Raw genomic sequence first — 13,298 nt, 5'->3', positions numbered from 1 at the left:
AAATCTTTTTGTAATATTATATAGTACTACTTCCCAAATCCTTTCATACACTTTGATCAATCACTTTAATGTTCAAATAACTTGAGTCTATAATCTAATCTTAAGTTCATTAACTGAGATTATATTTAAAGCTTCTGACCTATACTTTAACTGTACAGGGACAATTTCAGATCGCATTAATCGAAGATTTACTCATATTCATGTTCTAAACTCATTCACAAATACTGGGAGATTTTTTCATACACTTTTTGATAGGACATACTGCACAATCTTTATGTCTAGAGTCTACTCGCAACTTCTGCGAATAAGAAGTCTCAAGGTCTCTCAACATTCAATGGAAAAGCTTTATAAGCATATGAGCTTTTTCCCGAAATTTCTGAATACACTATAGCAATGCTCTACAAAATTAATTTCCTTTTAAAATGATATTTTTTGTTTATTTTATTGAAGCTATAGCTATTTAGTAAGCAATGCCAGTATGGTCACGGATCCAGTCCAAATGGTAGGTGACACGCTGGAAGCCAGATGGATGACCAGATTGGCAGCCAGCAGCAGACACCCAGTTGGTAACACCAATAAGTTTGTTGCCGTCGTGGGAAACCAAAGGACCACCAGAGTCACCACCGCAGGTGGACTTGCCGTCAGGAGTTCTCACACAGATGATGTTGTCCTGGATAAGACCGCCATAGGTCTGGGCGCACTCAGAGTTGTGGATGACCTGCAAGTCGACGCACTGCAACCAATCGGGCAGAGGAGAGCCATCATAGGTACCACCCCAGCCGCAGGCAACAGCCCACCATCCGTTGTAGTCGTTGTAGCGATCGTTGTAGCTGGGCAGCTCAACCTTGTTGACCATGTGCCAGAAGTCCACATGGGGAATGCGGATCAGGGCGATATCAGCAGAGTTGTGGTTGATCATGTCGTTGCGGCTAACCCAGTGGGTGTACTGGGCGTTGGTGCGCCATGTGGCACCGAAGTAGACGGTGACGGAGTCGGCGCTGCCAGTGCAGTGCTCAGCAGTAAGAACCCAGGTGTTGGAGATGATGGAACCACCGCACCACCAGCCACCGCTGAAGCCGAGACCGACAGTGTAGGGAGCCTTGCCCTCGTAGGCTGGGTATCCGTTGGTAATGCGACCCTCGATCTTGTTCACCTTGGTGATATCCTTGTTGTGGATCACCTCCTCGTAAGCCGAGGCAGAGGCAACAGCCAAAGCCAATAGAGTAATGAACACCTTCATGCTGGATGTACAACTTGATTTCCTAGCAGACCTTTTCGTGCTTTTATACAAATCCGTGTCTCAAATCATTGTAAACATTATCTAGAGTGAGTATGCCCCTAATAATTCAAACTATAAAAATTACTTGATTTTGATAGTAAAATATTTATGAACGCAAAGATTAATTTTACCAACAAAAGTTTCAAAAATTGAAACGTAAAATCTCTATCACAAACTATTGCCAAATTAGGAATCTGTTGATCCTAATTGAATTCAGCAGCACATATTCTCGGCAGAGATAAAAATATTGATTATTGGCCAACTTTTGGATTAAATTATCCTAATTAGAAACAATAAACGGAGACAGAAATATATTATTCGTTATTACATCTCTTTCGAAATGCTCATTTTATTTGTTTTTAATATATCAAGTAATAGCCTAATAGTAAGCAACACCAGAGTTGTCACGGATCCAGTCGAGTTGGTTGGTGACACGGGTGAATCCAGATGGAAGACCAGCGGTGCAGCCAGCGCCAGATACCCAGGAGGTAACACCAACAAGTTTGCCGCCGTCGTGGAGCACCAATGGGCCACCAGAGTCGCCAGAGCAGGTGGACTTGCCGCCGGGAGTGGAAACGCAGAGAATGCCATCGGGTTGGTTGCCATAGGTCTGAGAGCATTGGCTGTTGCTAATGATCTGCAAGTCAACGCACTGCATCCAGTCGGGTTGGGAACCGCCGTCGGAGGTGATGCCCCAGCCGCAGGCAACAGCCCACCAGCCATCGTACATGTTGTAGCGATCGTTGTAGCTGGGCAGCTCAACCTTGTTGACCATGCTCCAGAAGTCGACATGGGGAGTGCGGATCAAAGCGATATCGTTGCCATTGTTGTTGGGCCAGTTGTGGTTCTGGATGAAGTTGCCGCTGCCAACCGAGTGGGTGAACTGGGCGTTGGTACGCCAGGTGGCACCGTAGTAGATGGTCACAGAGCTGGCACCGTTGGTGCAGTGAGCAGCAGTCAGCACCCAGTCGTGAGCAATGATGGAACCACCGCACCACCAACCGTTGAAGCTAAGGCCAACAGTGTAGGGAGCCTTGCCCTCGTAGGCTGGGTAGCCGTTGGTAATGCGTCCCTCGAGCTTCAGGGATTGTGGCAGATCCTTGGGATGCACCTGCTCAACGGTTTCGGCAGCAACAGCTGCGATAGCCAGGGCCAAAACAATAAAGGTCTTCATGTTGAAGTTAAAGCGACAACTGGTAGCAATAAATCAAACCCATACCCCTTTTATACTATTCTTAATCTCAAGTATAGTTGTGTTAATCTCAAGTAGTATGCTTGGGTGAAATCAGAGCTTCGATAAAATAATTAGTTGCCGCACGAAAGGAATAGATAGCAAATTAATAAATTTACGAGTATTCATGCCCATTTTAAAAATCCTAATCAGTACTTCAAGGGGTACTTCTAAAATAATGAAAGTTGTCTGTTCAAATAATGCACACGACTACTCATGGCTTATAATGATGTGTTGCCAGGTTTAGGCCATTAGGTAAACAAATACAACCTTTAACAAGAACTAGCAAACAAGTACGATTATTCGAAAGTGCTGGACTGAGGTACTCATACAAAAAAGTTAAAAAGTACAGTAGAATCCGGTTATAACGACTCCGCTTATAGTGTCCGTCCAGTTATCGCGAGGAAAACTCGATAGTATGGTTGGTCCCCATACAAACTTATATGAAAGGGCTTCCGCTTAATACGTCTCCGCTTTTAGCGACTAACCGCTTATACCGACGAAATTTTTGAGAATTCAACCGGATATAGCGACGAAAAAAACAAGTAAGAAAGTTACAGTCGAGTGTGCTCGACTGTGAGATACCCGCTACCCATTTTTAATAAAGGCAAAATATTGCGGTATCATTTTCAAAATATACCGAAAACACTAAAAAAACACTAAAAATATACCAAATGGTATGTTTGGTATATCGATATAATACACCATTAAAAATATACCATATACGGTACAATGTGCCAGATTGTCAGCCAAAGCAACTCAGACCACCAGAAAGTAGGCGTTTTTGCCCATACAAAAGTATTTCTTTAATAACTTCCACAATTTTTATCTGATCGCAACCAAACTTTCAGGAATCATAAGTACTACAGTATTTATGGTATATACTCTAGTCTAGTATTCGCAACTCTAGCTTCAAAATTAGGCTTGTTATTCGATTTTTATGATTTGCGGGGGCGGAAGTGATCGTGGCAAAAATTTGAAACAAACTTGATCTTCGTGCAAACATAACAAATGCTGTCGAAAAAAAAGTATAGCTCTATCTCTTATAGTCTCAGAGATCCAGTGTTTCATACGGACGGACAGACAGACGGACAGACGAACATGGCTATATCGTCTCAGCTGTTGACGCTGATCAAGAATATATATACTTTATAGGATCGGAGATGCCTCCTTCTACCTGTTACATACATTTCCTGCCGGCACAAAGTTATAATACCCTTCTACCCTATGGGTATCGGGTATAAAAATACAGCGAAATAATGCCAAAAAATTTGAGCATCATATGACGTAATTGTAAATCTATGTATGTCTTTATCAGTGATCGAGAACCTTGCTTGTATGCTTAGCAGTGATACGAAGGTTCTTACTTTCCCACTAATCTCTGTTAGTTTTAGCTGACGCCTTAGCTTATGCTAAGAAACATGCAAGTATACGATTTACAACCATGCTATTTAATTAAATTTGTACTTTTTTGTGTTTTGTTTAAAAAATTAATTAAATTAATTAATTAAAAAATTAATAAATTAAAAACAAAACAAAAATTGGTTTTGCTCCTTTCGGTTAGTGCGTCTTCCGGGTATAACGACGTAAAATCGTCGGTCCCTTGAGGGTCGCTATAACCGAATTCTACTGTATTTGCCTTTTGTCTTTTTTGCAAATAAAGACTTGAAATTTTCTTTAAAAAAATCAGTTAAACGGCAATCAGCTGTTTCCCACAAAAAAAGGAGGTGCCACATTTTTAATGCATTTCATCCCGGTCATTTCAACAATTGTTGTTTATAATATTTTGGCATTTCAGTAATTAAATTAAATAAATTAAAAAAAAATATTTTACCCAACTTCAACAAATTTAATTCTATCCGTTCCATTATACAAGTATTTTTAACTTTTTTTGCTTTTTCATTCCACCAAAAGTATGGCAGCCTAGGCGATAATTCATGGTGTCGGATTTATCGGTCGCTCACCAAAACGAAAATTGTTGTTGCCGACGGCAACATTTTATTTCCAAATTTGAGGTGGGGTCAGAATTTGCAATTCGAAAGAATCTTGTGAAAGCGAAAACGCTAGCACCAAGTTTTTCGTTTTCAAAACGAAAACGAAAACCAAAAGTGAATACCGGAGCATGCCTCATTAAGTTAGTTTCGGAATAAACGTAGCAAATAGTTATACAAAAATTATACAGATTTAAGAAAAAAAAGTGTTTAATTGAAGTGGGATTATCATACAGTCGATTGTTTTTCTAAATACTCATTTTCTGAATATACATATCTATTTATATATCTATATTTGAAATTCGACCTACTAGACGAGCCCCTTTAAGACTCATTGTCTCTCTAATTAAATTAGACCTGTCTAGAACCTAGTAAAACCCAAAGAAAATTTATGAGCCGTGATTACGATGGAAAATTTATTAATCTGTGATAAGATTTTAAAATGTATAAAAGCAGAGGGAAATTTCAAAATGTTATGAGTTTCTCTTCAAAAATGAAACTGTTCGTGTTCTTAGCCTTTGCGCTGGCCGCAGCCAGCGCTGTGCCCACCGGCATCAGCAAACCTGTTAAGGTTATGGATATGCCCAAGACCCACAGCATTGATGGTCGCATTACCAATGGGTATCCAGCCTACGAGGGTAAGGTCCCCTACATTGTTGGTCTTGGCTTTGACGGTGGCTGGTGGTGCGGTGGTTCCATCATTGGAAACACCTGGGTGATGACTGCCGGACATTGCATTAATGATGGTTCCGGTGTGACCATCTATTATGGTGCCAGCTTCCGTCACGAGGCTCAGTACACTCACTGGGTCAGTGGAAACGATCAAATCCGTCATCCCAACTACAACAACCAGTTGAACAATGACATTGCCCTCATCCGCACACCTCATGTGGACTTCTGGAGCTTGGTGAACAAGGTTGAGCTGCCCAGCTACAACGATCGCTACAACGACTACAACGGCTGGTGGGCTGTTGCTTCCGGCTGGGGCGCCATCTCAAATGACAGTGGCATGCACAACTACCTCAACTGTATCGATGTCCAGATCATCAGCAACGACGAATGCCGCAACGTTTTCGGCGGTGGCTATGTTATCGATAACACCATCTGCATCAGCACATCTGGTGGCAAGTCCACTTGCGGTGGTGACTCTGGTGGTCCATTGGTTACACACGACGGCAACCGCATTGTTGGCATCACATCCTTTGGTCATGGGGATGGCTGCACTGCTGGTCAACCCGCCGGTTTCACTCGTGTCACTGGTTACTTGGATTGGATCCGTGATAACACTGGCATCTCCTACTAAATTTTTATTCAATAAAAACCAATGCATTTAAAAAATAATTTTTTAATTTTATCACTCCAATTGTAATCACTTACACATCAATAGTAAGCTTAGCTTATAGAACGTTTAAGGGATTCACAGAACAGTAATTGAACTTCGCAAGTCCCCTAAAAACACTCACAAAGTGGAATTTTCCATCAAGAGGAGTTGGAAGGCACAAAAATGTAGAATAAAATATATGGCTTATTCTTAAAAATTGTTCCAGTACTATCTGGGCAATATGTGAGCAAAGTATTGAAATTCGGTTTGCAAATTTTAACTTTTGAATGAAACGTCCCTTACATCTGCTAAACAAAATCCTTTTCAGAACATATTACATTTAATTTCCGACAACATGTAATGACTGTTTTAGCAACGCCGACACACTAAATATGCATCTTTACGTCGATTGTATTTTCGCATGCAGTGCCGCCATATGCTTTTACTATGCTGGCGTTGCCACTCGTTGCCAGCAACCAGTAGTGCCAAACTTCACATATGTACATATTGTAACTCAGGGGTGTAATATAATATTGCACTACTCCACAAATCCTACCGTAGACTTTGATCAACCACTTTTACGTTCGATTCACGTGAGGTTATAATCTAATCTTCAGTTCATTAACTGATATTAAAAGCTTCTGAGCTTCATATATTATATTTTAACTGTACAGGGAGAATTTCAGATTGCACTTATCGAAGATTTACTCATATTCATGTTCTAAACTCATTCATAAATGCTGCGAGATTTTTCCTTACAATTTTTGATAAGACCTGCTTTATAATCTTGATGTCTAGAGTCTAGAGCCAACCATATGAGGTTCTTCCCGAATTTTGTATATTCACTATGGTAATGCTCTACACAATTATTTTCTTTTTTAAAATGATATTTTTTGTTTATTATTATTGAAGCTATAGCTATTTAGTAAGCAATGCCAGTATGGTCACGGATCCAGTCCAAATGGTAGGTGACACGCTGGAAGCCAGATGGATGACCAGATTGGCAGCCAGCAGCAGACACCCAGTTGGTAACACCAATAAGTTTGTTGCCGTCGTGGGAAACCAAAGGACCACCAGAGTCACCACCGCAGGTGGACTTGCCGTCAGGAGTTCTCACACAGATGATGTTGTCCTGGATAAGACCGCCATAGGTCTGGGAGCACTCAGAGTTGTGGATGACCTGCAAGTCGACGCACTGCAACCAATCGGGCAGAGGAGAGCCATCATAGGTACCACCCCAGCCGCAGGCAACAGCCCACCATCCGTTGTAGTCGTTGTAGCGATCGTTGTAGCTGGGCAGCTCAACCTTGTTGACCATGTGCCAGAAGTCCACATGGGGAATGCGGATCAGGGCGATATCAGCAGAGTTGTGGTTGATCATGTCGTTGCGGCTGACCCAGTGGGTGTACTGGGCGTTGGTGCGCCATGTGGCACCAAAGTAGACGGTGACGGAGTCGGCGCTGCCAGTGCAGTGCTCAGCAGTAAGAACCCAGGTGTTGGAGATGATGGAACCACCGCACCACCAGCCACCGCTAAAGCCGAGACCGACAGTGTAGGGAGCCTTGCCCTCGTAGGCTGGGTATCCGTTGGTAATGCGACCCTCGATCTTGTTCACCTTGGTGATATCCTTGTTGTGGATCACCTCCTCGTAAGCCGAGGCAGAGGCAACCGCCAAAGCCAATAGAGTAATGAACACCTTCATGCTGGATGTGCAACTTGATTTCCCAGCAGACCTTTTCGTGCTTTTATACAAATCCGTGTCTCAAATCATTGTATCTCGAGTTATCTCGAGTGACTATGCCTCTAATAATTCACACTATAAAAGTGACTTGATTTTGATAGTAAAATATTTACGATCACAGATGTTAATTTTACTAACAAAAGTGTTGAAAATTGAAACGTAGAATCACTACCATAGACCATTGCTAAATTGAGAAATTAGTATAATAAATAAAATCTAGTACTGAAAAGGCAAGGCAGTGAAATCTATAGACTTGTTTAGCACTTCCAAAATAAGTTAGAAAGTTACAGTGAAGTGTGATAATCTCTAAGATACTAGCTATATATAAAGATATAGTACTACATTTAAAAGATTCTATAGAGTACAAAATATAAATCCTTCTGCCTGATACAAATTGTACATTCCCTCTTTCTATACAAAATAAATTGATTCTTGTCAATTTACAAGATAAACACAATACCAAAAATATGTTAATAGTCCTTATTACATTTCTCTCTAAATTCATCTTTAATATATTTTCGGTAATTTCAGCAAAAGCCTAATAGTAAGCAACACCAGAGTTGTCACGGATCCAGTCGAGTTGGTTGGTGACACGGGTGAATCCAGATGGAAGACCAGCAGTGCAACCAGCACCAGCCACCCAGGAAGTAACACCAACAAGTTTGCCGCCGTCGTGGAGCACCAATGGGCCACCAGAGTCGCCAGAGCAGGTGGACTTGCCGCCGGGAGTGGAAACGCAGAGAATGCCATCGGGTTGGGTGCCATAGGTCTGAGAACATTGGCTGTTGCTGATGATCTGCAAATCGACGCACTGCAACCAGTCGGGTTGGGAACCGCCGTCGGAGGTGATGCCCCAGCCGCAGGCAACAGCCCACCAGTTGTCGTACATGTTGTAGCGATCGTTGTAGCTGGGCAGCTCAACCTTGTTGACCATGCTCCAGAAGTCGACATGGGGGGTACGGATCAAAGCGATATCGTTGCCGTTCTGGTTGGGCCAGTTGTGGTTCTGGATGAAGTTGCCGCTGCCAACCGAGTGGGTGAACTGGGCGTTGGTACGCCAGGTAGCACCGTAGTAGATGGTCACAGAGCTGGCACCGTTGGTGCAGTGAGCAGCAGTCAGCACCCAGTCGTGAGCAATGATGGAACCACCGCACCACCAACCGTTGAAGCTCAGGCCAACAGTGTAGGGAGCCTTGCCCTCGTAGGCTGGGTAGCCGTTGGTAATGCGTCCCTCGAGCTTCAGGGATTGTGGCAGATCCTTGGGATGCACCTGCTCAATGGTTTCGGCAGCAACTGCTGCGATAGCCAGGGCCAATACGATGAAAGTCTTCATGTTGAAGTTTGAAGCAACAACTGATGGCAATAAATCAAACCGCCACTCCTTTTATACTATTCTCAATCCTATAAATATCTTTGCATGGGGGCAATCAGCGCTGAGATAAAATAGTTAATTAAAAGAAAGGAATAGATAGCAAAATATTGTATATATTCATGCTCATTTAAAGAAATTAATTAATTCTTCAAGGGGCACTTAGAAAGTAATGAAAGTAGTCTGTGAATTCCCTCGTATAATGCACACGAATTATCATGACTTCTCATGGTGTGTTGCATTAGTTATTTATGTGAGCATTGCAGCTTTATTAAAACATTAGGTCAACATTTGAATAAGTATAAGTATAAGTGAATAAGAATAAGTATATAATTCTTAAGTTATTATATAATAATACAATTTGTATAAGTTTCATAGCATATAATTGATATATTCTAATATAATAATACCAATTTGCAAACAGTACAGAAAACACGTAGAAAAGTTTTATATGACTCGACTGAGATATCACATTAAAAAATATACTAAAGTATAGTGATAATATGTCAAAGGTTAATCTTATGTTCAAAAAATACCATATTATGTTAAATATACCATACACGATTAGGTTGACGGTCAAGAAAATATATCCTTACCGAGTAGGATGTGTATTCTTAAATCCTATGAATAATTGGTATACAAATTAAATTAATATATTAATCACAGACTTTTAATTTTCAGAAAACTATTTGAAGATTTCCTTAACCTTTCCCTATCATTATTATAAATTATAAATTTACATAAATGATTCAGTTTTTTTTATTTATTACTGTTAATTGATATAGTTTGTTTACAATAATTTCAAGAAATTTCATGATAATGTCGCAATTATGAAGTCGAGAATAACAATTTGACTTGGAAATACTTTAATTTATTTTCTTAGATATCACGTTTATAGTTTTTGGTAGTTTCAAATCTTTTTCATGATAAGATAAATGATGATTTGCACTTCTTTTCAATGCTGACTTTAGATACTTAATGCTCTGAACGTAATTTGCCAAACATTTATAACCACATCCGCTTCCAGACATAGGGTCTCCAATTATGCGACGCTGTCGAAGATCATTTATTATATAGTAAACATCCTTAAATACAGTACATCCGATCGGTGAGAGAATTTTGGAGATTTTCACATAATCTTATCAAATTTTATGATCGAGTACTCGAAAGTTCAATTTACTTGACTGCCAATCTAATCTATATTTCATACAAAAGTTTAACTATGTTGGGGGTATTTTTTATTGTACCAAACCGGATTTACCACCTAATTTCAATTCGTTTCAAGCACTCATTCATAAAAAGTTCGACAGTAGCCAAGATAAATCAGAGTCTTTAATATACTAATAAAAAATTGTAGATAACACCGCCGGCAAGGTTAAACAGATGTCATTCCTATCGATGGAATTGTTTCAAACGCGTATGAAACAAGTAAGAAAGCTACAGTCGAGTGTGCCCGACTGTGAGATACCCGCTACCCATTTTGAATAAAAGCAAAATATTACGGTAATAATCTCAAAATATTAAAAATAAATATGCATGTATTCTCGATCGGAATTTGAACTCGAGCACCACCGACCGGGGGGTTAAAAAAAAAAAAAGTTTGTACCTCGAGCGGGCTTGAACCCGAGCACCACAACATGTTCGGCTTGCACTCTACCACCTGATCTATCGCATTGCTTATGAACCCCCTATGCATACAGATGCTAATATAGACGAGCATGTATATACGTATACGCATACATACAATACATACATAGCAGGCGGTTTTGCCCATACAAAAGTATTTCTTTAATAAAATCCACAATTTTTATTTATAATTTTTGTAAATAGGATTAAAAAAAAAAAAAAAAAGTTTGTACCCCGAGCGGGCTCGAACCCGAGTTCCCCGAGTACCACAACACGAATATGCTTGAACTCTACCAATAGAGCTATCGCAGTGCCTCATGCATACAGATACAAATATAGAGGCGGGCATGTACATATATACGTATACGCATACATACAACACATTCATAGAAGGCGTTTTTGCCCAAACAAAACTATTTCTTTAATAACTTAAACAACTAACTTTAATATTACTCTTTTCATTATTGATTTGCAGGAGCGGGAGTAGGCGTGGCAAAAATTTGAAACAAACTTGATCTGCGTGCAAACATAACAAATCTTGTCAAAAAACAATTATAGCTCTATCTCTTATAGTCTCTGAGATCCAGTGTTTCATACGGACGGACGGACAGACACACAGATGGACAGACGGACATGGCTAGATCGTCTCGGCTGTTGACGCTGATCAAGAATATATACACTTTATAGGGTCGGAGATGCCTCGTTCTACTAAGTTATAACACCCTTCTACCCGATGGGTAGCGGGTATAAAAAATGTATTGCTATCATGGAATAACAAATACTAAGACAAACAAATAATATTCGTTTCTGTCAAATGATACTATATTTCAAAGCCAATGCTTAATAGTAAGCGACGCCTGAGTTGTCGCGAATCCAATCCAGATGAGCGGTGACACGAGTGAACCCAGATGGATGGCCAGATTGGCAACCAGCACCAGATACCCAGGAGGTAACACCAACCAGCTTGGCACCATCGTGGAGCACCAGTGGGCCACCAGAGTCACCCTGGCAAGTAGACTTGCCATCGGGAGTGGCAACACAGAGAATTCCTTCGGGTTGGGTTCCATAGACCTGGGAGCACTGTTGGTTGCTGATGATCTGCAAATCGACGCACTGGAGCCAATCGGGCAGAGGAGAGCCATCATAGGTGCCACCCCAACCGCAGGCAACAGCCCACCAGTTATCGTACATGTTGTAACGATCGTTGTAACTGGGCAGCTCAACCTTGTTGACCATGCTCCAGAAGTCGACATGGGGAGTGCGGATCAAAGCGATATCGTTGCCATTCACATTGGGCCAGTTGTGGTTCTGGATGAAGTTGCCGCTGCCAACCGAGTGGGTGAACTGGGCGTTGGTACGCCAGGTAGCACCGTAGTAGATGGTCACAGAGCTGGCACCGTTGGTGCAGTGAGCAGCAGTCAGCACCCAGTCGTGAGCAATGATGGAACCACCGCACCACCAACCGTTGAAGCTCAGGCCAACAGTGTAGGGAGCCTTGCCCTCGTAGGCTGGGTAGCCGTTGGTAATGCGTCCCTCGAGCTTCAGAGATGGTGGCAGATCCTTGGGATGCACCTGTTCAAAAGATTCAGCAGCAACTGCTGCAATAGCTAGGGCCAATACGATGAAAGTCTTCATGTTGAAGTGAAAGCAACAACTGATAGCAATAAATCAGAGCCACACCCCTTTTATACTAATCAGAGCTACAAATATATTTGTGCAAATGCATGGGTGCAATCGCAACTAAGATAAACTCATTAGTAATCGAAAGAAATCAATTTAAATACCCCCCGGTCACTTAAAATAGAAATGAAAGGCGTATGAGTATGCTTTCAGATAGTGCACTCGAACACTTATGATTATTTATAATTGAAAAAAGCAAGCATAATTTTGAGCATGAGGTTTTTAATAGACATATTGAAAATTACATTCTTTGCTGAAAATTGGTTTAACTAATTAGTTAAAATATTTAACTAACGAACTAATTTTATATAACAAAGGTCTCTTATTGTTTCGGTTTAGAATCTGGTGTTTTGTATTATCATACCAAGTATACTTTTTGGTATAGATGTATATGGTATGTTTTATGGAAAATATGGTATTTTACAGTCGGGCACACTCGACTATAGCTTTCTCACATGTTTTGTAATGCCAATGTTTGCTTACAATTACAACACAAAAATCCAAAATTGTGGGAATTTCCATAACGAAATCATCACTCATGATCAAGGGTGTGCTGGAGTTGACTTTAAAATAGTTTCATTTACTTAGCTGTATATCACGATTCTATTTTTTGGCAAATATTTTTCGTGATAAGATAGATGATGATTTGCATTTCTTTGATATACAGAAGTACTTAGAAGTACTCAATACTCTGAACGTGCTGTGCCAATCAGTTATAAACACATCCGGTTCCTGATCATTGATATCTTTTAAGCATGGAACAAAGGTGACCGGATATTTTTGCGAATAAGGCATAAAAATAATTAATTCAAAAATACATGAGATTTGTTTGTTTATTCATTATACTATCCTTTTTAAACTTTAACCTTTCAAAAGTATATTTGAAAATTATATCGTAATCTTGATTTCTCCTAATTTGTTCTATTTATTCCTGTTGTTTTTTGGAAAATCGGAAAAGGGTCTTACCATTTAGTAAGAAATATATATGTAAGCATCAAGGAGCAAGACGATATAAGTCTCAACAGCTATAAGTGGTTAAAGTATTGAATTTCCTATTCAC

At 40.4% G+C, this 13,298-nt stretch overlaps 6 protein-coding genes across 6 annotated transcripts; 1 reads left to right on the top strand and 5 right to left on the bottom strand.

Annotated features, from left to right (window-relative positions):
- Positions 1-410: 410 nt before the first annotated feature.
- Positions 411-1,272, bottom strand: LOC117569245 (serine protease 1-like). Its single transcript, XM_034250319.2, has one exon. The coding sequence runs from the start codon at positions 1,238-1,240 to the stop codon at positions 461-463; it is 780 nt and encodes a 259-aa protein (XP_034106210.1). The 5' UTR covers positions 1,241-1,272; the 3' UTR covers positions 411-460.
- Positions 1,273-1,591: 319 nt separating this feature from the next.
- Positions 1,592-2,474, bottom strand: LOC117569236 (serine protease 1-like). The gene has a single exon (XM_034250309.2). It carries the CDS (start codon positions 2,451-2,453, stop codon positions 1,659-1,661), a length of 795 nt encoding a protein of 264 aa, XP_034106200.1. The 5' UTR covers positions 2,454-2,474; the 3' UTR covers positions 1,592-1,658.
- A 2,497-nt stretch (positions 2,475-4,971) lies between these two features.
- Positions 4,972-5,842, top strand: LOC117569226 (serine protease 1-like). Its single transcript, XM_034250301.2, has one exon. It carries the CDS (start codon positions 4,977-4,979, stop codon positions 5,802-5,804), a length of 828 nt encoding a protein of 275 aa, XP_034106192.1. The 5' UTR covers positions 4,972-4,976; the 3' UTR covers positions 5,805-5,842.
- An 862-nt stretch (positions 5,843-6,704) lies between these two features.
- Positions 6,705-7,526, bottom strand: LOC117569244 (serine protease 1-like). Its single transcript, XM_034250317.2, has one exon. The coding sequence runs from the start codon at positions 7,522-7,524 to the stop codon at positions 6,745-6,747; it is 780 nt and encodes a 259-aa protein (XP_034106208.1). The 5' UTR covers positions 7,525-7,526; the 3' UTR covers positions 6,705-6,744.
- A 517-nt stretch (positions 7,527-8,043) lies between these two features.
- Positions 8,044-8,926, bottom strand: LOC117569237 (serine protease 1-like). Its single transcript, XM_034250310.2, has one exon. The coding sequence runs from the start codon at positions 8,894-8,896 to the stop codon at positions 8,102-8,104; it is 795 nt and encodes a 264-aa protein (XP_034106201.1). The 5' UTR covers positions 8,897-8,926; the 3' UTR covers positions 8,044-8,101.
- Positions 8,927-11,358: 2,432 nt separating this feature from the next.
- LOC117569239 (serine protease 1-like) lies at positions 11,359-12,226 on the bottom strand. The gene has a single exon (XM_034250312.2). It carries the CDS (start codon positions 12,191-12,193, stop codon positions 11,399-11,401), a length of 795 nt encoding a protein of 264 aa, XP_034106203.1. The 5' UTR covers positions 12,194-12,226; the 3' UTR covers positions 11,359-11,398.
- Between the last annotated feature and the right edge of the window lie 1,072 nt (positions 12,227-13,298).

Source organism: Drosophila albomicans, chromosome 3 (assembly GCF_009650485.2).
Source record: "Drosophila albomicans strain 15112-1751.03 chromosome 3, ASM965048v2, whole genome shotgun sequence".
NCBI classification, from domain to species: Eukaryota; Metazoa; Arthropoda; class Insecta; order Diptera; family Drosophilidae; genus Drosophila; species Drosophila albomicans.
Note: the sequence above shows the minus strand (reverse complement) of the source record. Positions and strands in the feature narration are given on the sequence as shown.